Source organism: Sturnira hondurensis, unplaced genomic scaffold, assembly GCF_014824575.4.
Source record: "Sturnira hondurensis isolate 20B ecotype Veracruz unplaced genomic scaffold, ASM1482457v3 Scaffold0004322, whole genome shotgun sequence".
Lineage (NCBI taxonomy): Eukaryota > Metazoa > Chordata > Mammalia > Chiroptera > Phyllostomidae > Sturnira > Sturnira hondurensis.
Genome location: NW_028076953.1, coordinates 2,751,879 through 2,777,728, shown reverse-complemented (window position 1 = coordinate 2,777,728; position 25,850 = coordinate 2,751,879). Strand labels below are relative to the sequence as shown.

General features: G+C 37.4%; 1 protein-coding gene across 2 annotated transcripts in view; it reads right to left on the bottom strand.

Annotated features, from left to right (window-relative positions):
• The window catches only part of BTBD8 (BTB domain containing 8), a 147,307-nt gene that overhangs the window by 57,521 nt on the left and 63,936 nt on the right, over nucleotides 1-25,850 (bottom strand). For both annotated transcript variants that reach the window (XM_037045479.1, XM_037045480.1), the window contains exons 6-12: nucleotides 22,736-22,816; nucleotides 21,145-21,241; nucleotides 14,258-14,346; nucleotides 13,726-13,828; nucleotides 1,846-2,028; nucleotides 1,054-1,191; nucleotides 49-178 (exon numbers count right to left, since the gene is read on the bottom strand). In XM_037045479.1, coding sequence (XP_036901374.1) covers nucleotides 49-178; nucleotides 1,054-1,191; nucleotides 1,846-2,028; nucleotides 13,726-13,828; nucleotides 14,258-14,346; nucleotides 21,145-21,241; nucleotides 22,736-22,816 — 821 coding nt within the window. The remainder of the gene's footprint in view (nucleotides 1-48; nucleotides 179-1,053; nucleotides 1,192-1,845; nucleotides 2,029-13,725; nucleotides 13,829-14,257; nucleotides 14,347-21,144; nucleotides 21,242-22,735; nucleotides 22,817-25,850) is intronic.

Sequence of the window (25,850 nt, the reverse complement as noted above, 5' to 3'; positions counted from 1 at the left end):
CTTCTCACAAAGATTGTAATATAATAAAAAATCTCAAAGCTAACATACCTGCTTGGATTTTCTGTTGATGATCTGTACTCATCAGCTTCCAGCTTTCTGTGTGACGAACAGCATAGAAAGACTGAACCAGGAAGATCCACAGCTTATCACGCAGAGCCTGGATCTTGCACGTAAAACCCTGCGTTCAAGCAACAAATCAGCAGCTGGTGAGAGCCACATTGTCATAGCAACCAGTCATTATTCCTTTCCGAATCTACTTATTCTTAAGCTAGATCAATGATGTCATCACTTAGATTTTTAAGATTGTCAGGTACATGTTATTTATGAAGGCTTACTCTTCACAACAGAATTTTACAGTGAACATGAAGCTAAACCTTATTCTTTCAACCAAACATTATTTTAAACCACCAATGCCTTTACGTGAATACCTTACACAGCCATTTCAAATCCACTGTGACATTACAAGGTCAAATACTCTATGCAATCGTAATAAATATGATGAAAAATTTTAAATCATTATTGTTGAATACAAAATGTCAGTTACAATTAGTTTAGTAATTACCATTATTAACTGCATTTAAAAATAAGTAATATTTTAATTTTGCTTTCCCCTTGTCAATCCTACTTTAAATGTGATTATTCTAGACAAAAAGGAATTAAGAATATATTATAAAAATAAAAGATACTGATAATTAAAATTTCTAAAAAATTATTTTAAATTCTGTTTTATATTTAGGAAGTTTAATGTAGTGATCAGGGAGAAACACTAGAGTTATACTATGCCAATTAATATTGTTAAGTACCAAACTATATTTAGAATTAACCAATAAAATTGCCAAATTCTAAACTTTCATAATACGCTCACTTGGAGGTATATAAAAATTAAAAATGTCTGTATTATAAAATAATTCCAAATATACACAAAAGTAGACTATAAGCAACCCTTAGGTTTCCATTACCTAGTTTCAATGAACCATGGAACATTTAAAACGTGCATGTATTTTAAAATCTTAAAAATAATTCAAATGTTTTAGTGAATATTACATTTAGTACCATTTCTTTTGTACTGTCAGAGTTCAGTAACATGTCCAGAGCCATAAGAAGAGAGCAGCTATTCTCAGTGGTAATGTTTTCTTCAATTGCTTTTAAAATTTTGTCCAACAGTTCAGCTGTGCTGCTCATTGCTTGTGACTATCAAACACAGAAATTGATATTTAATAGGAATACATGTAAAATTTGCAACAAACGTGAAACTCTGGCATAAGAGCAGAAACTTCATCCTAACTGGCTGTATGAAATCAACCAGAAATCTTATTTCCTCTGTTAATAATAATATAGTAATTACTATAAGTTATTATAATTATAATCCTTTTCCTTTGTTAAAAAAATCTGCATACATGCATATACACAAACTCTTGTGAAGAGCCCTAAAAAAGAGCTTAGAAGTAATATTGTTCTTTGTTAATTACTAGATTTAGGAAAAGTGGATCTCCAGGAAAACAAGAGAATTTCGCATGGATGATAATTGTATTAGTGACCAAAACAACATCTTTCTGACTTTGGTTTCTAAAATATGACTTACGCTGATAGAGAGCTAGAGTTGGCCAGAGTTACACTGGGCCTTGCCAGGGTACTCAAACATGTCCCCTCCTGCCTTCAATATCTGTGAGCCAAAAATCCTGTCCATCACTGCTCTAAATCCTATGCAAACCTGCCATCTGCTATGGAATTTATTTAGGCCATACTAATTTAATCAAAGACAACCTGCATTTAAAAACTCTTACATAATTATAATCAGAACACAAAGATGGAATTAAATATAGGATAGAATTTTCAACATAGTACCTGTAAGAAAAGAGCAAAATTTTCACTTTGAACGATCTTCGGGAATTTTTCTATAATAAATGCAATACATTCTTCTTGTAGCCGAGATGCCATAGTCAGTGCTGTTTCTGTCCACTTCACTCTGGGTAAACTGATGATTAGCCTGTCACTTTCCATCAGAAGAAATGCGGCATTCTCATCATTCTTATAATTTAAAAAACATTTTAAAAAGTTAGATTATTGTTCATAAAGTAATTTTCTAAGCAAATCAAATAGTTTTGTTTTCTTGCAATGCTTCCTGCAAAAAACCAAAATTTCACACAGGTAATATCTTTATCATTAGTTTTATATGTAATGTTTATTTATTCATTCAAAATTACCAAAAAGGGCAAACTTTGAGCTTCTTAGAAATGACCTTTAAAGGGTAGCTAAAACAAACCTGAAAGCAAAGTTATAACTACAAAGAAAAACTCGACTTTCCTGAGATTTTTCACTATTGTATTAATTTTTGTCCCTATAGACATTATTCATAATTGCATGGCTACACCAGCATAGCCTTAATTCTTTTATGACTGCAAAATATGTGTTACTACAAATTTAGAAAGGCTAAAAATTACTTCTAGTCTTCAGTGATTTTTTCCTCCTCTCTAATTAGGTAATAAGCCCCCTCATTTTATGTTTTATTCATTTAATGATGACTCACAAATACTAATCTCTATGGAAAACAGAATGAGAAATATGCAAATATCATAGGTTTCAAGAAAAAGAAAAATAACAACCAATAAATTACTATATCTTATTCATGTCTGATTCTAGTTGTTTTTTATCAGTAATTACTTTATTATTCATTGTATTTTTTCATTACAATTTATACTCCCCATTCTCTTCTACCTCTACCCCATCCCCTACAACCACATTGTTGTCCGTGTCCATGACTGATTTCTAGTTCTTAAAACAACACTTGTAAATAATTATTATTGAATAATTACCTGACAGAGATTGCAGTAGATGGAAAGACAGCCACAATTTTGTTGTACCTCCATCCATCAAGTGGTGAAATCTAATTCCTCAAAACTTGTGTCTAGACTGGCCTTTTCACATGCTCACACAAATAGTGGTGTTGTGCAAGTTCCACAACCCAGGCCTTGAAAGCACTGCAGCTCTGCCTTCACCCCCTGGATCTTCTGGGACCATGAAGCCATGGAGAAGCCTCGTAAAAGAGACCACATGGAGCAGGAGGCCCAGCTTCCTACTTAGTTATCAGTTGAAAGCAGGCACAGGACTGAGCTCAGGCAAGATCAGCAAAAGAATCACCCAGTCAAACCATAGAATTGTGAGAAATGAACTATAGTTTTAAGCCACTTAGTTTTGAGGTAGTTTGTTACTCAGCAATAGATAACTGATAAATCTGGAAACGACAGCCAGAAATCCTTAACATATGCTGCCTGATATAAACTTTGCACTCCCTCCGTAGCTTTCAGATCTCAACTCAAGCACTATTGTTTTCTTGATTCCTGTGCCTACATCAGGTCCCCTTTACACATGCCATCAGAGACTCTGTCTCTACTTGAGATCACTCAGTTCATTTTCAATTGTTCAATAATTAACATAACTATTTGATTAATATCCATCTCTCTCATTAGGCTGTATTTTTACTGAGTGTGAAACTATCTGTTTTGGCTCACCCTTGTGTCCCCTGGGCCTAGTACAGAAATGGGTCATAGCAGACACTCAGGTATTTGTTGTCCCTTGGCATTACCAGACTTCAAGTGTGTAAGTGAATTCCTAAGCTAAATTAACTTTAATTCTTGAACATTAAGACTTTAAAAAATTTAACCATTTATCAAGAATTCTTTAAAAACATATACTTCCCCTGCTTTATTTATTAGAGTTAAAAACATACCTTGCTAATTCAAGTCTTTTAAAATCATTTTAGTACCATCATCTGTTGGAAACCGCTCTGCCTGGTTTCAGGAGTTGTAACTGCCCCCCATGGCTAAGGCTGAGTGAGCGACCTCTGGAATGGGAGCCACTAAGGAGACAAAGCTTGCCTCTGGCAGCAACGCTGCTTCTGCTTCATCCCCTACCCCCAAAGCCTGGTCGGTTAGTCAAAGATGGGTAAGACCCCTCAGAGCGGGGGCAACCTAAGCCAGATACGATCACTTGGGAGGCCCTCAGGGAAGGACTCGGGGGGGCTGCAACAAAGAGCGAGTGATGGACCTTCGCTCCCCCAGCTATTCTGACATAGCCAGAGTCCCCATTTACGTCTGGGAGAAGCACTTCCTTGCTCTAATCCACTTAAGCCTAAAAACCTATGATGGGGAAGGCGGTGGAGACCCTTGCTGGCTAGAGCGAGGATCCGGAGTGATCGAGCATAAGAAAGAATTCCTAAAGTCCTATGAAGCCTGCTTTGCTAAGAGTACTTTCATTCATATGATAAGGGTCTGAGGAGGAAATGAGTATGTCTCCCAGAGTTCCTGCAACCCCTTTTCCTGACAGACACTGACTCAGACTGAGCCCTCAGATTTCTTTGAAATGTTATCTACTGTTTGATCCTTGCTCCCTGTATTCCTGTGTATTACAACCCAATAAAAGCCATTGAGGAAGGGGCTCTTGATCTTTCTCCTCTGAGAGATCGGCCACCTTTCCTCCCCAAGCAGATCATGTCTTGGTAGTTTCACTTTCATCCACGGCAGACATGGGAACTTAAGAGCAAAGTTGCCCCCACAATCATCCTTTTCTCATCTGGTGACTTCCTGAGTAACTGCAATTACTAAGAATTTTAGGCAATAATCCCAATTAAATCTACTATAGGTCTTTTCCTGGTAATAGCACCAAATGTAGGGTATTCAAATGAACTTGGCAGGTATCTATGAAATGTTTCATACATATGTCATGTGCTCGGATAGTAGTATCTTTTTCAAAATACAGATATAGAGGATAATTGTCATAATTTAGTTTATAATCTATTGAAAAACTAAAATATAAACATAAGTGACAACATAGGGGGTATATGATCTTATTCTATACTGACCTGAATCTATAATAACATTAAATGTCAGAATAACCTGAGGTTCAAAGAAGAGAATGTAATACACTTCTAGACCAAACACATAAAGTTTTAATAGTTAATAGAATATGTAAGTAAAACTTCAAAAAATATATACTGGGCATTACCAAGAAGTCTTCCTCTTTTTCCTCTCCCAAGCTACCCGTTTTCCCTTGTTCCAATCAATATTATTTATTTTCTATTTCTTTCCAGAGTTAGGTACACACAAACACAAACAGATATAATTTTTGCCTTATTTTACTCAAATGGAGGCATCTATGTGCACAGTACTCTATACCTCTCATTTCACACTTCGCATACACCTGGAACATTTTTCTTGTCAAGAGTATAAGGAGCCTTGTTACTGTTTTAACAACTGTGTAACACTCCATAGTATGGATATGCCCTACGCCCTTCGACCAGTCCTGCTGCAGACAGTTATGCTGTTTCCAATTTTTCTGCTACTTTTGTAATGTAATAACATTGTCGATGACAGTACTTCATATACTGTAAATATATCTATAAGATACTTCCTAAAAACAGAATTTCTGGGTCAATACTGCTTGTCTTAGACTGGGTCTGCCTAATAACTGAGCCTGAGAACCAGGCTTGTATGCACAGTTTGTTTTGAGAAGTGATTCTAAGAGGATCTGAGGCACTGGGAGAGAGAAACAGGAAAAGAGGGAAACCAACGGATGGGTATGTTTTCTAACTCCTTGCTACTCAAAGTATTATTGCCAGCATCAATACCACCTAAAAATAGTTAGAGTTGAATCTCAGGCTCCATCCCTGACTTAGTGAATTAGAATCTACATTTAACCAAGATCTGAAGTATTTTAATACATATTAAAGTTTGAGAAGCACTGATGTAGCAATTAGGGCTTGGTCTTTCTGGGCCCTAGTTGCTACATCAGAGTTACAGAGACTGCACTTAGATCATTCTCCCAAAAGACAGACTGGGGAACATTTAACCACTGGCTCCCACATCACACTGGGCAGGGCTTGTCTGTTGGGGTGTTAATTCCCTTTTACCTCTAGGTTTACAAGGTGTCATAACTTCAAAGTTGTAGACACCCTGTGTGGAGTAGCAGCTAAGCCTCAGGTGAGAAGTAAGTGTGATGTGGCTGAAAGAAAGTGATGGCAGATTATACCCATGTGATGCTGGATGCTGCAGCAATGGCTGAAATACACGTGTGGGCCGAGAGGATATGAGGAGGGGCACGTGAGTACCCCAAACATTAGCAATGTGTTCTCAAGGGAGCACTGTTTTCCAAACTGTAGATTCTTCTCCCGTAAAACTGGAGAGCATTACGCTAAGTGAAATACTCTGGGACAGTGAAAGCCATACAGTGAAAGACAAATACTGTATGATCTCACCTATAAGTGGAACCTAATCAACAAAACAAATAAGCAAGCAAAATATAACCAGAAACACTGAAATAAGGAACAAAGTGACAGTAACCAGAGGGGAAAAGGGATAGGATGGGGGAAAATAAGGGAAGGTCAATCAAGGAACATGTATAAAGGACACATGGACAAAGCCAAAGGGGGTAGGTTCGAGGGTGGGAGGCAGGAATGGGTGGGGCAGGGGGCTGTGGTCAGCTGAAAATGGAGACAACTGTACTTGAACAATAAAAATTATTTAAAAACTAAAGTAGACTTCCGCCAAGATGGAGGCATAGGTGGAAACACTATGCCTTCTCCCACAACCAAGTTTGAATACAACAAAGGTTTAGTAAACAAAGACGCAGCCAAAGAACAGAAAACTGAACTATACGGAAGTCTGACAACAACGAACCATTCAACCGGAACTGGTAAGAGGGGCGGAGCCAGCAGCAGAGTACGGTCAGGCAGGAAGGATCCCCGGACCCAGGCGACCCAGGCATGCAGGCAGCCAGGGTAGCATCTTGGACCCAGTGAGGGTGCGGGGCAGGCTGACTGCGATCACACATTCACGCGCAGATAAACCCAGCAAAGGAGTGAGCAGTGAGATGGACCACACGGCCCTGGCTGGCAGAAGAAGGCAGAGGGGACCACCATTGATTTCCTTTGACCCCGCCCCCACATACAGCATCACAACCCAGCTACTGAGTTGCCCCGCCCTGGTGAACACCTAGGGCTCCGCTCCTCATATGTAACAGGCACGAACAGTCCAAAACATGGCTCAAGAAGAACTCAAAGTCCCAGAGCTGATAACTCTAAGCAATCAGGAAATAGCAAACCTCTCAGATGCACAGTTCAAAATACTGGTGATCAGGATGCTCACAAAACTGGTTGATTATAGTCACAAATTAGAGGAACATATGAAAGCTAAACTAATTGAAATGAAGGGAAATGCACAGGAAAACAACAATGATGGAAAGGAAACTGGGACTCAAATCAAGGGAGTGGACCAGAAGGAAGAAAAAAATGACCAATCAGAAAAGTATGAAGAAACAAGAATTCAAAAAAATGAGGAGAGGCTTAGGAACCTCCAGGACATCTTTAAACATTTCAACATCTGAATTATAGGGGTACCAGAAGGGGAAGAGAAACAGCCACGAGTGGAAAACATATTTGAACAAATAATAAAGGAGAACTTCCCCAGTCTGGCAAAGGAAATAGACTTCCAGGAAATCCAGGAAGCTCAGAGAGTTCTAAAGAGGTTGGACCCAAGAAGGAATACACCAAGGCACATCATAATTACATTAGCCAAGATTAAAATGAAGGAGAGAATTCTAGAAGCAGCACAAAATAAGGGGACAGTCACCTACAAAGGAGTTCCCATCAGACTGTCAGCAGATTTCTCAAAAGAGACCTTACAGGCAAGAAGGAGCTGGAAAGAAGTATTCCAAGTCATGAAATCCAAAGACCTACATCCAAAATTGCTTTATCCAGCAAAGCTTTCATTTAGAATGGAAGGGCAGATAAAGTGCTTCTCAGATAAGATCAAGTTCAAGGAGTTCATCATCACTAAGCCCTTATATGAAATGTTAAAGGGACTTATATAAGAAAAAGAAGATGAAAAATATGAACAGTGAAAGGACAGCAAACTCACATTTATCAACAAGCACACCTAAAACAAAAGCAAATTAAGAGGACAGCTAGATCAGGAGAGGAACCATAGAAATGAAGAATACATGAAGGGTTAGCAACAGGGGAGTGGGAGGAGAAGGGGGGGAGAAGGGGGGGGAGAAGGGGGGGAGAAGGGGGGGGAGAAGGGGGGAGAAGGGGGGGAGAAAATAGCATAGACAGTAGGTAGAAAATAGATAGGCGGGAGGGCAAGAATAGTAGGGGAAATATAGAATCTAAAGAACTTGAGACACGTGGTCATAAACTAAAGGGGGGGAATGGTGGGCGAGGGGGTGTGCAGGGTGGAGGGGAATGAAGGGGGGAATAGAACAACAACTGTAATGGTATAATCAATAAAATATATTTAAAAAAGAAAATTAAATTAAAAAAATAAAGTAAAATAAAACGTTAGGTACATGTACTAAAAAAAAGCTTTTATTTTCAAATTTTTAGAAGAGGAACATTTTTAGTGATTCACAACCAGTATTACAAGTAAAAAATGAGAAAGAAAAAGAGAAAGAAGACAAAAATAGAAAATCTCAGTACATCATACATAATAATGGTTAGTATTCTTCTAGAAAAATTATTTCCATTCTACATGTATGAGTGTACTGAGTTACACTGTTAAAAAAAACAATTTACTTACTTTGGGTCACAGTCAAAAAAGTTTGAAAAACACAGCAAAAGGTGTGCTAATTTATACCCTTCCAAGAAATGAATAAAAGTACTTATTCCCTACATCCTTATTAACTTAGTAAAAATTTCCTTCTTTTTCCATTCTAAAAGGTAGAAAATGGTCTTACACTGTAATTTTAATATCTACTTCTTTTAAATGAATGAAGTTGATGATTTGTTCATCAAATTAAAAGGTATTTGTATTTTCTTATCTAATCTTATCCTATGTTCAGCTGTTTTTCTAACAGCTTGTGGGAACTCTGTATATTAGAAAATTAGAAGCATGACTATGATATGAACAGCCTTTTGACTTTGCTTGTGGTTGTTTTTAACTACATAAAAATTTTGCATTTTTATGTAATCAAATTTTTTATGACTCCTGAATTTTGTATTACTCTACCCTATTGAAGTTATAAAATAATGCTCCCAGGGCTACTGCAGTATTTTAATGGTTTTTCTTACAATCAAATCTTTGATCCATTTGGAATGCATCTTATCATACCAGATGTGAGGTACAGATTGAACTTAAATTTTTTTTACAGCTAGCTTCCTGATTATCCTAACACCATACACTGAATGAACCCAATGCCTCATATTATTTCTTAATCCTTATTGTGTTAATCAAATAGGGCTTCAGCTATCCTTTGGTCTTAAGACTCACCGTAATACATGAGGTCTGTCTGGAAAAAGTCCAGCCATTGTGAATAACAGAATGGTTTGCACAGCATCAATGTAACCTGGCAGCCAAGAAGAATGGACTGGAATGCACATGTGTGAACAATGATGACTTCGCTGTACTACTCAATGGGGGCAGGAGATGCTGTTGAGTGAGCATGTGTACTGTGTAGCCATTGCATCCAAACTGAATGAGTGAGCAATGAATCTGCATCAAATTTTGCATTAAGCTTCAACTTCCTCCACAGAAACTACTTGAATAATTCAGAAGGCTTATAGGAATGATGCAATGAGTGCAGCACAAATAAAAGTGTGGCACAAACACTTCAAAACTGGTTGAGAATCTGTTGAAAGTGATGCACATTTTGTAAGACCTAAAACAACCAGAACACCTGAGAATGTTAAACTGCTATCAACAAAGATCAGCAACTGACAGTACAAGAACCAGAAGTTAATCTGGGGGCTCTAAAAACTACTGTGCCAGAGATTTTGGTGCAGGATCTTGGTATGAAACGTGGCAAAATTCATTCTACGGTTTCTGCTACCAGAGCAGAAGGAACATTATGCTGCAGTTGCTAATGACTTGTTTCAAACTGCTACCACTGAACCATATTTCCTCAAGAAGGTCATAACCAAGGATGAATCATGGATCTTAAGGCTATGATTCAGAAAAGAAGGCCCAATCATACCAATGGAAGGTGACTGGTTCTCCATATCTGAAGAAGGCACAACAAAGTTCCAGCAAGATCAAGACCACGTTAACTGTGTTTTTTGATTGGGAAGGTGTTGTCCATCATGAGTATGAACAACACCCTTCCAGGGAAAACAATTAATAAGGAGTACTATCTCAATGTTCTTCTTCGACTGAGAGATGTAATACGACAAAAATGGCCACAGCTATGAGCAACTGTTGATTGGCAGCTTCGTCACAACACGCCCACTCACCCACCTCGTCTCATGCAGAATTTTTTGGTGAAACATCAAGTCACCAGGTGACTCAGCCCCTCTACAGGCCAGATTTGGTGCCCTGTGTCTTCTGGCTTTTCCCCAAATTAAAATCACCTTTGAAATAGAAGAGATTTCAGACTGTTGATGAGATTTAGAAAAATATGACATGGCAGCTGATGGTGATTCCAACAAAGAATTTTGCAGTGTCTTAGACAGTGGAAGAGATGCAGGGAGAACAGTGTGAGGTCCCCAGGTGCCTACTCTGAAGGAGACTGAGGCTTCACTGTCCTATGTACAATGTTTCTTGTATCTTCTTCAATAAATGTCACTATTTTTCATATTACATGCCTGAACACGTGGCTAGAGACTTTCTAGTCAAACCACTTTTTATATACATGTAAAATTTTAGTTTTACCCTAGTGATCCTCCCCACTCATATATAACTCTCCTAAGTTAAAGATACTTCATCATTTGTCTTTTTAAAGGCTTTTAAAAAAGCATTCTGAAACAGAAAAATGCAACCATGTTTTGAAACAATTCAAGTAATTACATTAGAAAGTCCTAACTTTCTCTGCAGTCTCTTTCTCCCAAAAGCAATGGTTTGCACTTGGTAGAAGGAAGCAGCCACATCTCCTGAATGGCTGTATAGTGACCAAGAAAAGGAAAAACCTTAACGTTGCTCACATTAAAATTATATACGTGTTATATACATACTCTTTACCTCCCCCATCCTTCTCCCTCTGATAATAACTATACTGTTGTCTATGTGAGATATATATATATATATATATATATATATATATATATATATATACACACACACACACACACACACACTCTATATTCTTTTGAATTAGTGTTTTGGGTTTTTTCAGATATTAATATAGTTCCAGAAGTAGAACTGCTGGTTCATAAAGCAGTTCCAATTTTAATTTTTGAGGAAACTCCATACTATTTTCCACATGGCTATACCAATCTGCATTCCCACCAACAGTTAACATCCTCACCAATATTTGCTTTTTGTTGATTTATTAATGATAGCCATTCTGACTGGTATGAGGTGGTATCTCATTGTGGTTCTAATTTACATTTTTCTGATGATTAGTGATGCTGAGGATCTTTTTATATGTCTATTGGCCATCGATATGTCTTCTTTGCAGAAGTATCTATTTAGGTCCTTTGCCCATTTTTTAAATTTGATTGTTTGTGTTTTTTGGTATTGAATTTTATAAGTTCTTTATAAATTTTGGATATTAATGCCTTATCAGATGTATCATTGGCAAATATGTTCTCCCATTCAGTGGGTGGTCTTTTCATTTTGTTGGTGGTTTCCTTTGCCGTACAAAACCTTTCGAAGTCTGTAGGGAAGGCACTAGAGAAGGGAAGATGGACATAAAGTGAAGAGTAAGAACAAGCTGATACTCAAGGGCACAAGTGGTAATCCACAGGTTGGATTCATTTCAGCTCTTACTGACTCCAACATGCTTGAAACAGGTGTCCTTCAGGAGATGTTGGTAACCTTCATCAAGGAGGTAAACACATCCCTGGCCCAGGAAGATGATACAGGGCAAAGTGAAGCAGCTGCAGGCCTCCCTGCTGTTCCATGCCAAGGTAAGCCAGTAAACATGCAAAATGTGTAAGCTAGAAGAGCCTGCTCCTACTGAAAAAAAGAAAGGTGGCTGCTTCACCTCTATCCTACAAATCTCATACTAAATTGTCTTTTGTGGACACTATAACTGGAAATATACAAAGAAGGAAATTCTGAGAAGTACAGTTCATTCAAGACAAGCTGATACATTACAAAAGCACTACAGTCCACACCTTGTCAACTGGCACCCATACACATCTCTTTAAACCGTATTTAATTCCCAAATGGAGATAATAACAAAGTCATGCTTTTGCCTAGCATAAATATCTTCTATACAACAAACATGCTAACTCTTTCCTTAAAAGAAGATAAAAATTCTCTTGTGTTGTCTGAGTGATGTTCATTGTTCTTCAAACTGACTCACAATCCCCTTTGGTATCTTGTAACTTACATATGGAGATATAAAGTTAACTAATATTACCATGTCATATTAGATGCTAGGGGGAAAGGACTGGAAAAATATTTGGTTTAATATATACATAAACATTCATATAGAAAGGGAAATGGACTAGTTTATGTCATAACTATTACAGTGCACATTTCTATACCTGATCACTTGCTCATAGGTGGTATTTATAACTAACTGCCTTTTCCCACTACCACTGCATATCCCCTTAACCCTCAGCAAGTACCTCCATTATTCGTTGTTCTTTATCTGGGAGGGTGGCCCAAACTTTCATTCCTCAAGAATGTGGGCCATCATCAGAGCTGCCTAAAGTGGGTTGTTAGTTTTCTATTAATTTTAATCATAGAACATGGGAGTACAGCATCCAAGTGTACTCTTCATTACCCACACTATATAGTAGCAACATAATTTCCCCTTGTTAGGTTCAATCTACCAATAATTCCTCTTCTTTGCCTATTCGTTTACAAAGTGGCCAGAAAGAGGAAGTCAATGGAATCATTGTTGTGTCCCCAGATGGAAGCATTTTCTAGGATCCACAGAAACTAAAACTGCAGCGGCAGGAAGCAAAAATTTTGCTACTGGGTCACTAGGAATAATTGTATGTGGAACCACTCTAGTTTCTAGTTTCCTGACCCATGTATCCTATTATAGGAGAAATAGCACCATAAATCAAAAACTAATTTAGCATATACAGCCTCCTAAAGGGCACTGAACCAACTCTAGAAGACACTGTTACCTTGCTGGTGCTATGAGTCTTCAAAGGGCCATTCCTCTGTATTATTAGGCCAGCTGCTTCAGGATGACAGAAAACATAAGGCCAGTGAAACTGTGAGCATGAGCCCACTGCTATACTTCATATGCTGTGGAGTTCCTTAGCAAGAAATGGTGCTGTGTAAAATACCATGATGGTGGAAAAAGCATTCTATTAAGTCCATGGATAGTGGCTTCGGCAGAAACACTAGGAGCAATGAAGGCAAATTCATACCCAGAGCAAATGTGTATGTCTATCCCACTGAGAACACAGTACTGCCTTTTCCATGATGAAGTATTCCAATGTAATTAACCTTCCAGCAGGTAGATAGCTGGTTCCCTTTAGGAATGCTGCCATAGAGAAATTTCCATGTTATACTCAAATTCACCTTAGTGAGTGGAAGTCCATGTTGCTGAGCCAATGCATAACCTCCACCCCTGGTACCATGTATCTTTTGTTCACGAACCATTATGTATCTCCATGCTTCTCTGACTAAACCTTGACCAAATGAATTTGGTACACAGAAACAGACTTGTAAGGATAGGTCCTCAGAATTGGTTCTGGGTTACCTGAAATTGGTTCTCTAATTGCTTTTAAAATATGTTTCTACATTTATATTTAAAATATTGAAAGTACCTATAAAGCTGCATAAACTTTTTGAAGACAAACACAAACAAGGGTATTAAGGTTATACTTACTAAGGACTGAGTCAACATGTTAAGACAACGTTTCTGAATCTCAGGAGGTACATTTGCAAAGCTTCTCTCAGACCAAAACCTTGCAAAGTGTTTTACCACATACCTGTTATAAATCAAAGATCACAAGTTAGAGAAATAAAAATATTCATATATTTCATTATAATATTCCATAATATATGCATTTTAAATTTGTACATATATGTTTTGACCAACCCTTACAATTAATTTTGTTAGCTCTATAATAAACAAGTATGCTCTCTTTTCGGTAAACATATATTTTAAATCCACTTTGGGTTAATGTGCATGGATTTTAGCATAAGTAACAATGGTTAAGCTAACATAAAATTGATCCCAAGCATCTTGAGTAATATCTAAATCAATACTTCTTTCAATTGTTACAACTAGTTAAGCATTACACTACATATATTGTGCTTGAGAAAATCAGCCAAGTCTAAAATTTCCCAGAAAATGTAGAATATGGAAGAACAAAATCCCTAAATTAACAGCATCAGCACTACTTCAGACCACTTACTTCATGCAGTCAGCAAAAAGACTTTCCACTCCAATTGAATGAGCAATAATCAGGCATTCTAGTATAGATGTCAATCTTCTGGGGACAGGCTGAGATTGATAGAAAACATCATATTTATTCTTATTCAACCTACAGAAGCTGAAAGTATTTGGTTCACATAGATGATCTGACCTATGTACCTAAACTGCAGAATAAATATATACAATTCAAAATGTACTCTTCTTTTAAAGAAAGTATCACTAATAACTTCTAGTTTTATAGAATAGCATTTCAGCTCTTTTAGCTGCCAGGATGCACACAAGTTCTATTCTAACTTCATGTAGCCTAAATCTTCTAAAAAGTAAAAGTGGTACAATAATTTCTAGCACCCCACATTGCAAAACAATCATTTGATCTGATCCTCATTCTAAAGTAAAACCTTAAGTACACATGTAATGGAAGGTCTGACACTAACCCCAGATAAAATGATGGAATCTAATTACATTGCAATTATATAAAATATTTTCAAAGCACATATACAGAAGTAATGAACTAAAATAACAAATAAAATGTAGACACCAGTAGTGAAAACAACTCATGGCTCTTGGTGTTGAGCCTCTGTGCTACATGTTGCCCGGGTCACATATTTTCAGTTTTTGGACTATGTTCCTAAGCACAAGTATTGCCCATAAGGGTGAACAGAATTAAACTTCTGTTTGTACACATTAATTAATTGTGATTTAGGGTTCATTCACTTAATAAATACCAGCAATCCATCAATCTGTGTATACAGTCTCTACATGCGTTCTACTGAAGATCCCCTATCTCAAAGAGCAAAAGTTTCTTCAGAAATGTCTCCAGCAGAGTCCTAATGACATCAGTGATTTATACTTTTTAAATTACGAATTCCTATTAATTTTATTGTCTAATACTCTTCTCCTTAGAGTGCTATATTAATGTTTAAGAAATTTAATATAAATAGCTTGCATTGCATATTAACAATTGAGTTGTTCCCTTTAAACTAGAGGTACTGTAAGTTGTCCTAAAATCAGAAATGACTATCTCAGTATAGATTTTAAAGTGATAATTCTATCAAGTTAAATAAGTTGGCTTTCTGACCCACTTTAGACGAGAGTATTAAACTAGTATGAAGCACTGTGGAAAGCAGTATAGAGATACCTTGAGAATTTAAAAATGGATCTGCCTTTCGACCCAGCTATCCCACTTCTGGGAATATATCCAAAGGAACCCAGATCACTAATTGGAAAGAACATAATCACCTCTATGTTCGCTGCAGCATTATTTACAAGCAGCCCAAGCATCCATGAGTAGAAGAGTGGATAACACAACTATGGGACATTTACACAATGGTATACTACCCGGCCATAAAGAAGGAGAAAATTTTACTCTTTCAGACAGTACGGATGGACCTGGAGAATATTACACTAAGTGAAACAAGATAGTCAGAGAAAGACAAATACCACATGATTTCACTCATATGTGCTATCAAATGAACAAACTGAACAAACAAGGAAAATGGGGACCAACTCATAGATGGAGAGCAGGATATCAGCTTGGGGGCATGGATGTTAGGGGGTGGAGGGATTGAGCAAAAAGGAAAAAGGACTCATGGACATGGATAACAGCATGGTAATGGCTGGGAAGAGGTATAAGGGGACTAAATGGTAATGGGAAAAATATATGATAAAGACTAAATTTTAAAAAATTAGTGTGAGGGGACAGATTATTGGTACACACATACCTGATAACCTAAAAGCTCCCAGAAGTCTAAAAAATTGTAAATGTAAACACAAGAGTTAAAAAGTCCAGCAGTCTAATTTTATTTAAGAATTATCAGCGCTCTACAATAAAGTCTAATTGATACACAACTTAAAAATAATTTCTATAGACTTCCGGCCAAGATGGAGGTGTAGGTGGAAACACTGTGCCCCCTCCCACAACTAAACTTAAAGACAGCGAAGTTTTAGAATCAAAAACACAGCCAAAACAGTGAAAATTGAACTGTACGGAAGTCCAACAACAACAAACCACTCAGCCAGACCGGTAAAAGGGGCGGAGCCAGAGGTGAAGCGGGGGGGGGGGGGGGGGGGGGGGGGGGGGGNGGGGGGGTCGGGCAGGAAAGATTGTTTGGTCCGATTGACCCAGGAGCAGAGCCAGAGGCGGTTGGTGATCCCAGGCATGGGGTGGTGACAAGTGGACCCAGTGAGGGTGCAGGGTGGCTGGCCGACTGCGGTCACACATTCACATGCAGATAAACCAAGCAAAGGAGCGAACAGTGAGACAGATGGCTCAGGCTAGGGCCCCAGTGAAGGGAATTAGCCTGAAAGCACCAACTAGAAAGACTTTCTGTGGGTTGAGGGGCCGGGAGAGGCTCCCAGGCTTACAGAGAGTTCGTGGGAGAGACCCACTGGGTCCTGGAGAGTACATGGGCCCACACACCCAGGAACCAACACCAGAGGGGCCCAATTTGCTTGTGGGAAGCCGCAGAGGGGACAGAAATCTGAGAGAGAGCTGAGCGGAGCAAAGCACTATTTTTTCCCCTCTCTGACCCCGCTCCCACATACAGCATCACAACCCAGCAACTGGGTTGCCTGTCCCTGGTAAACACCTAAGGCTCCGCCCCTCAAACATAACAGGTACGAACAGACCAAACATTATGACTCAAGAACAGCTCACAGCCCCAGAGCCTATAATTCTAAGTGACCCTTTCAGATGCACAGTTCAAAACACTAGTGATCAGGATGCTCACAGAATTGGTTGATTTTAGCCACAAATTAGAGGAACATATGAAGGCTAAACTGATTGAAATGAAGGGAAATGCACAGGAAAACAACAATGATGGAAAGGAAACTGGGACTCAAATCAAGGGAGTGGATCAGAAGGAAGAAAAAAATGACCAATCAGAAAAGTATGAAGAAACAAGAATTCAAAAAAACGAGGAGAGGCTTAGGAACCTCCAAGACATCTTTAAACGTTCCAACATCTGAATTATAGGGGTACCAGAAGGGGAAAAGGAACAGCCATGAGTGGAAAACTTATTTGAACAAATAATAAAGGAGAACTTCCCCAGTCTGGCAAAGGAAATAGACTTCCAGGAAGTCCAGGAAGCTCAGAGAGTCCCAAAGAACTTGGACCCAAAGAGGAACACACCAAGGCACATCATAATTACATTACCCAAGATTAAAATGAAGGAGAGAATTCTAGAAGCAGCACAAAATAAGGGGACAGTCACCTACAAAGGAGTTCCCATCAGACTGTCAGCAGATTTCTCAAAAGAGACCTTACAGGCAAGAAGGGGCTGGAAAGAAGTATTCCAAGTCATGACATCCAAAGACCTACAGCCAAGATTGCTCTATCCCGCAAAGCTTTCATTTAGAATGGAAGGACAGATGGAGTGCTTCTCAGGTAAGATCAAATTCAAGGAGTTCATCATCACCAAGCCCTTATTATATGAAATGTTAAAGAGACTTATCTAAGAAAAAGAAGATAAAAAATATGAACAGTGAAAGGACAGCAAACTCACAGTTATTAACAACCACGCCTAAAACAAAAGCAAACTAAGAGGACAGCTAGATCGAGAGAGGAACCATAGAAATAGAGATCACATGGAGGGTTAGCAACAGCAGAGTGGGAGGAGGAGAAGGGGGGAGAAGGTACAGAGAATAAGTAGCATAGACAGTAGGTAGAAAATAGACAGGCGGGATGGCAGGAATACTATGGGAAATACAGAATCTAAAGAACTTGTGACACATGGACATGAAGGAAAGGGGGAGAATGGTGGGGGAGGGGTGTGCAGGGTGGAGGGGAGTGAAGGGGGGATGGGACAACTGTAATGGCATAATCAATAAAATATATTTAAAAAATAAAAATTAAAAATGATAATTTCTATAAAATTATTAAAATACAAAATAATTTACTGCTTAAAGCAGAGACTAGCAAACTAAACTTGTGGGCCAAATCTAGCCTATCTCTGTTTTTGTGAATGAAGTTTTATTGGAACACTGCTGTGCTGTTTCATCCACATACTGTCCATAGTTGCTAATGCTCTACAACAGCAGAACTGAGTAGTTATGATAGAGACCAGACCCACAAAGTCTAGAATATTTAGCGTTTTACAAAAATGCTAAATCTGGCATTTTACAGAAAATGTTTACTGACCTCTGGCTTAAAGGGTTAACTTTACCATACTGAGAAGTTTACTTATATGGAAGTGCTGATTCCCAAGTGTTTTTGTAACAGTGTAAGTGACATTTTGTTATTTTCAAAACCTGCATGTAGAATGTGCAAAGGCATATATTTAAATCATTACCTAAAAAAAATTTAAATTAGTGGCCAAAAAATGTAAATCCCATTATAATCCTATAAATAAACTCCAAAAAAATCATGTAAAAGCAAGATTATAAAACTAATAAAATGACTGAAGGTAGCTTGCCATGAGTTCCTGAGCCAGTTACCCAGCATATTATACCCACATGTGTATTACTAAGGAGTGTGCTATTAAAGGTTTACTCTATTTAAGTTGCTGTCATGAAACTGCATAACCAATATCTAGAAAGTAATATTATATATCAAAGATATGCTCATACAAATATATACTTATTGTCAAAATATGTAAAGCAAATAATTTAAAACTCAGGTCAATAAAAACAGAAATTGTTATCTTAAATATCTGCTGTTACTACAGTGATATAGACTATTAAAATAAGTAAAATGAAGTAAAAATTTTTTTCAACAAAATACAATGTTAATAATTTTTTAAAAATTGCTTTTCGGTTGTTTTAATGACAACTAACATGCCTTTTGTGTTTTAAAAATTAAGTGCATTATTGAAAGCAAAATATAAGAAGCATATAACCCATAAGGCCATCTATAAAAGAGATTTTAAAAAAATGTTAGATTAGTTGGTCTACCATGGATTCTCAGCTCAGAGGAGATACTAACATAAAACTTGTGCTCAACTAGTGTCCTTAACCATGCTTTGTCAAGCTCCCCATTTTCCCATCCCTTAATGCCACTGTAGGCTAATTTCAGTACTTTGTGGTTACTGTTGGTATTGACATTCAGTATAGTACTGTTATACCTATCTCAGATCTGACTTAAATCACTGACTACATTTATAGTGGGACACATGGAATAGGGACAAGAGCATGGTCTGGTCACCTGCTCCTGCATTTTCTAGGTCTAACTCCTGTGATAGAGGACAACAGATGGCTGTGGTCACCTTACGTAACTAACCAGGGACCAACATGGTCGTAAGGAGATGTCCTTGACTGCTCTAATTCCAAATGTTGGTGGCCTTTGCTTTTAGGGACAGGCTGAATTACACCCTAGTCTCTCAGTAGACAAAGATTTTTCTAGTGTATCATGATGCACAATGACTCCCCAGGTGGGACACAGTGTCACTTGGCCCTATATCAGTGTCCTCTAATTTTCATGAACCACTGAGGTCCTCCTCCTTCCCTGTGCACTGTGTGTGCCAGGTGTACGGTAGGTAAACTACCCATATTTTCTTCTTCTATTTATGACAATAACTACTGCCCCTAACCACCAGGCTAGTGCGCTGGCTTACAGCAAGCCTCCTTTTCCCTTTAGAAATCTCCACACTCAAGTATACTCTCATTGGCTTCTGAGGCATATTCCAGGCTCTCCCAAGAAATCTTTACCACTTTTTTTTTTTCTTTCACAGAAGCTCTGGAGTGAGCTGGTTTTACAAATACAGTACAAGTTCCTCTGAGGCATGAGAAGACATTATCTCCTCATTACAGATAGCCTCTGCCTTTAATCTTTATTTGAGTTATGCTTGTATTTCCCTTCTAACTCAGTTGGCTGCAAAGATTGGGGAAGCAGATGAAAGAGAAGAAAAATCACCAGAATTCTTTACTTTCTACAAAGCTGAGGATACCACCACCAGACTGCCCTCTTTCTTCTAGATCCCTTATCTATAGAGGGTAGAATAAATACTTAAGTAAAGGTAACTGAGAAGTTTCACTGTTTCTTAGTAAACCTTAGAGAAGGGGGTGGGGGTGGTGCAGGACCAACGGTCTCCGTTTTAGTGCATGGGGTGCTTCCTTGCCTACAACCTAGAGAGAGCTAGGAAAAGTCTAGTCAACACAAAAACAGTAAATTCAAGTTTTATTGAAATTATTAAAATTACCAAATTATAATTCATACAATGTATATTGTGACCTCGAGTACCCAATAAGAGGGAACTATTGATATAAACAATTATTTGTCTTTTGTTGATTATAATAAAAAGTAATATGTATCATTGTAGAAAATTTAGAAAATGTAGAAAAGCATAAATAAGAAAATAAAATAATAACCTATAGTCACAAAGTAAATTAAAACAATAAAGAATCGAAAAGCAATGTACAAAATGGCATCTATACAAATATATGGCATGGGAACTTTCTTTAGACAATAATGTAAAAGTCAGTATTCCACCTGGGTAGACAGGAAGAGAAATATATTTCACCCCAAGTACATGGTATAAAGAGAGGTGGTAGAAGAAGGAATATAATTTCAGGGAAAAGAACCAATGAAGTACTGTGATAAATGCACCTTGATAAATGGAGAAGATAACCTTGGTTCCCAATTTCCTTTCTCTTCGTTCCAAACCCCAAGTCCTAGCTGTACACTCCACATTTGAAGTTATAGAGGAAACTCCTATCTCCTTTTAATAACCTCCTACCTCAATTTCATATAATTCAAAATGATCTTAATTTGTTTTTTGTAAGACAGCACATGAGTTTTTCTCAACTTATGTCCTCATTAGTTAAATTAATTTAATATTCCTAAGATTTAAAGAACTACTTACTATCAGAGTTAAAATGAGTAATAATGGGTAACTTTAAGCATTGGGTAGATTTTTGAGACTCAATAATTACCTTCTGAAAGAAATTACAGTAATCTCTTCTTAAGATATAGATTGCTACTTCTTTTAATCCTTCTAGTCCATACATATCAGCCATATTGAGTATTTTACTAAAATAAAAATAAATATGGTATTAATTCTCCAATTTAAAATCCAATGCATAATACACAGTAATTTCCTAATAATATATAGTCTGTTTAGAAAAAAGAAAAATCTGAATTATTTTAATTTTTAACTCTCTGCCCTACATACTGAACAATCTTTAAGGATTATAAAAAGGCCAAAAGTTGAAAGCTGTCACATGATTTGAATAGTGGAGAATAACAAGAAGAAAATTTGAAAATGTTTTCATCAAATTCCCCTCAGATACACACTCACTCTCTCTCTCTACACACACACACACACACACACACATATATACATATACATACATACAGACAGACAGACACACACACACACACATACCAAAGCCCAGGGCACTACTTTGAAGGCTGTTTAAAGTTAAGAAACTCTTTCCAACAAATTTGTATGATGAAAGATTGGGGGGAGGGCAATTAACTGATGCTTATCAGATTGAAAATGTTTACAAATGACCCTAAGATTAGAGACAGCATCCAATTATTTGACAGGTTTCCACTGCTTCTTTCACTTGGCACCCACACACACTTTAGGTAGTTAGAAAGCCTACAAACCTTGAGAGCATAATAAAATTCATCTAGGTTTCCAGGGGAAACTTCAGTACTTAATCACTGTCATTCACAATATTTTCTCCCCCAAATCATACTTATTCAGTTTGCAATTAAAAGAACCAATGAATATTTAAAATTAAAAGAACAGCTTTTCACTTTCATTAAGAGTAACAATTAAAGGACATCCAGAAAATTACAAGAGCAAGTCCTCTCCAGTAGGATTTCAGCAATTTAAGTGACTTTTCACTATAGATTACTTCAGAATCACATCATTGTTGATATTTAGGATGCTTATATTTTTTAATTAATTTTAAGGTTTTTCTTTTGCTGTTTAAAAGAGGCAGGCTAAAGTTTAAAAATAAAGTAGTAAAATAATTGTTCAAAATTTGATAAAGGTTCATTCAGTTTTATAAAATCCTCTCACTTATTTTCTAAAATACAAGGTTTTCCTAACATAAATCTAATAAAGACTTTTCTTAATCTTACTACTGTGAGTTGCCAGAATATCTTTACTTCTAAAAACAGTGACACTGTTTTAGATACAGTACTCCCAAATGCACACAAGATATGACAAAAGGGGTAATCAAAGTAAAGTTTCTATTTCACTGACCCTTTGAAACACAGATCAACAAAGCAGAAGTCAAGAATATTAATACTTTTATATACATTTTAAATATTTTATTTATTTATTTTTAGAGAGAGGGGACAGGAAAGAGAAAGAGTGGGAGAGAAACATCAATGTGTGGTTGCCTCTTATGGGTCCCCCACTGGGAACCTGGCCTGCAACCCAGGCATGTACCTTGACTGGGGATCGAACCGGTGACCCTTTGCTTCAGAGGCCCTCGCTCAACCCACTGAGCTACACCAGCCAGGACAATACTTTTATATTTAAAATCATTAAAAATTAATACATACCCAACATTAGCTTTGTCTGGAAAGTCCAAAGTTCCTCCATATATAAAATACATCATAACATTCATTTCTACATGGTTTATACTGAAAAAAATGAAAGAAAACTCAAATCCAGAAAGAATTAAGGCTTAATTGGTATTTACAATACATTATGTTATCCCATTAGCTTTTAGCCAAGATAAAGTTTTAATCTCATTTTTATCTGAAGGATATATTCTTCTAATACTGTGCATGCAGGTATGCCATTAATTCAATATGAAGTATGATTGCAGCTATGACTTTTTATATACATTATAAAATGTTATTCGTACATTATCACATCACTGCTTACTTATTGAGCATCCTGTATAATAAACTAGGAGTTAGAAAGGACCTTAAGTCACAGTGCTAACTCTGCCTCACTAAGAAATCCTCTCCTCAGCATCTCTGACAAACGGCCTCTGGTCTTGCTTAAATCCTCAGACGACATCTCTACTCCCTAGAAAGATTCTTTCTAGGTTTGTACAGATTTCTTGATCAGTAATATTTATCTAGTGGTTCTAGCTAGACCAACATTATTATATCTTTATGTCCTACTGAGTACTGGGTCTCAGCTCTGAATTCATAACCACCTTCCCTTTCCCTGCATTCCCAACCCCCCAAACTGGTCTTATTTCTTTTATTCCCATTTGGTTCATTAAGAGACTTCTTGCTTCTTGTCCTGCCCTCTTTATCTGTATCAAGTGGAGCGAATCGTCTGGCTTGTGGACAACCACCACTGGTTGTTGGTGAAACTTGAGAGAAGCAATTTGGTTCCTTTCATCCTTTCTTCTCTGCTGAAGCAATAGGAAGAGGTGATGGGGAAAAAGTGCTTCTGCTATCCAAATTCAGACCTCCTTTTAAGTGGGCTGTCTTAGAAGGGAAATAGTTAATCAAATCAACTCCCGCTCTTGCATTAAAGCACAGTTTACTGCTTTAACAGCCTTTATCAATAATAAAGAAAATGCTTTCTTATTTCATCTCCTGATTCTTTTGTTTTATTTTGAATATGAAGAAAGTATATTACTACTTATTGGGCTCCCTCAAAACTCTAACAATATCTGGGTTACTATCTAGTTGCCTAAATCAGAGCCTGAGGTTCATCTAGATCCTATCCCTCATTATATTCCATCATTTATACCCTCAAAAATTTCTTGAGTTCAGCCTCTGTTGTCTATTTCCCCTCTCACTGCCCTGGTTTAGCCTCTCATTTTCTCTCATTTGTACTATGACAGTAACCTTTCGTATGGGTTTCCTGCCTAAAATAATCTCCCTGCATCTCATTTCCCACGTCACTATTAGAGTGACTTTGCTAAAATACAAATCTGATATAGTCCTCCACTTTGAAAACCCTTCAACAATTCTCCATAGTCAACAGGAAAAAAAGTCCAAAACTCCTTAGCTTGGTGTACAGTGTTCATTATCATCTGACCTCTGGCTCTCCCTCTCTAGTAGCTGTTCCAAAGTGAACTACTAATTTCCTATACTTGAACTACCTATAATTTCTTATACATCCATGCCTTAACAACATACTTTTCCTTTGGCTTACAATGCTCTACCTCTCTACTTACTTCATATTTCATACACAAGACATGCAATTCTTTACCTCTGATTGTTTCCTTAATGCCCCTAAGGCAAAAAAAAAATCACTAACTGTTATACACAGTAATAACTAACATCTATATTGAGCACTCATTATGAGCCAGTACTGAGCTAATAAGCATTTTAAGTGCCATTAGCATATTTAATCATCCTCACAACTCAACAGTAGATACCATTATTAGTCTCATTTTATAGATTAAAAAAGGCTAAATTAAGTAACTTGCCCCAAGTCAAATTGCTAGTGATGCACTGGAATTTAAATCCAGGCAGACTGACTCTAAAGCTTGCATCTAAAGAAGTATGCTATAAGCCCTGGCTGGCGTAGCTCAGTGAATTGAGCGCGGGCCTGCGAACCAGACGATCGCAGTTCGATTCCCAGTCAGGGCACATGCCTGGGTTGCAGACCTGTTCCTTGCAGGCTAACTACCAGCAGGGGATGCACAAAAAAGCAACCATACATTGATGTTTCTCTCCCTCTCTCCTTCCCCTCTAAAAATAAAAAATAAATCTTTTAAAAAAAAAAAGAAGTATGCTATATACATCTCCATTATCACATTTATCAAACTGACTTGTAATATCTTTATTTCCATATTTGTTTATCCTTCTAGACTGAGTTCTGTGAGGAGAGGATCTACATCATAGTTATCCTTGCATCTCTAGCACCAGCAGAATGTCAGCATTGACGGACTATTTCCAGGATATAAAGATTTTCCATTTCCCACATAATACTGGAGCTATGTAGTGGAATTAGAGTGTGGGCATTGCTGATAAGACCCTCATAGTTTGTGAGGGTCATAGTTAGCATTGTGCCTAAATATCTACTAAAAGAATAAAAGGAGGACGGCAAGGAGAAAAGAAATGGAATCCCATAGGGCAGTACTCAAAAAGGTGTTTGCTTTGAGTCTATGACCTTAAATAATGCATGCTTAATAAATATTTGACGAATGTTTAAATAAATGGCTTATTAGGGCACTTACAGCATCTTACCAAACCTTCAGAGGACCACACTGAGCTAAAAATATATACATACTTTTCAATTAATTTTATAAATATAAATTGGCCCTTACTATGGCTTCTGGTTTCCACTAATTCAAAACTCCAAGCTTTATAAGCAAAATAATATAGCCAAAGACACTGAAATTGAGAACAGGCTGACAGTGACCAGATGGGAGAGGGGAGGGAATTTCAAGGGAAAAGGGTAAAGGGTTTGCAGGAACAATTATAAAGAACACATGGACAATAACGGGGGGCAGGGGTGTGTGGAAACAAGAGGGAGGTGGGGAGGGATGGAGTGTTGGGCTGGGGTGGGGGAAAAAGGCAGAAAACTGTACTTGAATAACAATAAAAAAATGAATAAATGAAATAAACTTTTTAAAAATAAACCAGAAAAAACAAAACTTCAAGCTTTACTTAAACACTTAGGGAAAAAGTCAATCTCTAAATATTCTCATTTATATACTATCAATATGACAAGGGTAATTATGACATATTATCTGTA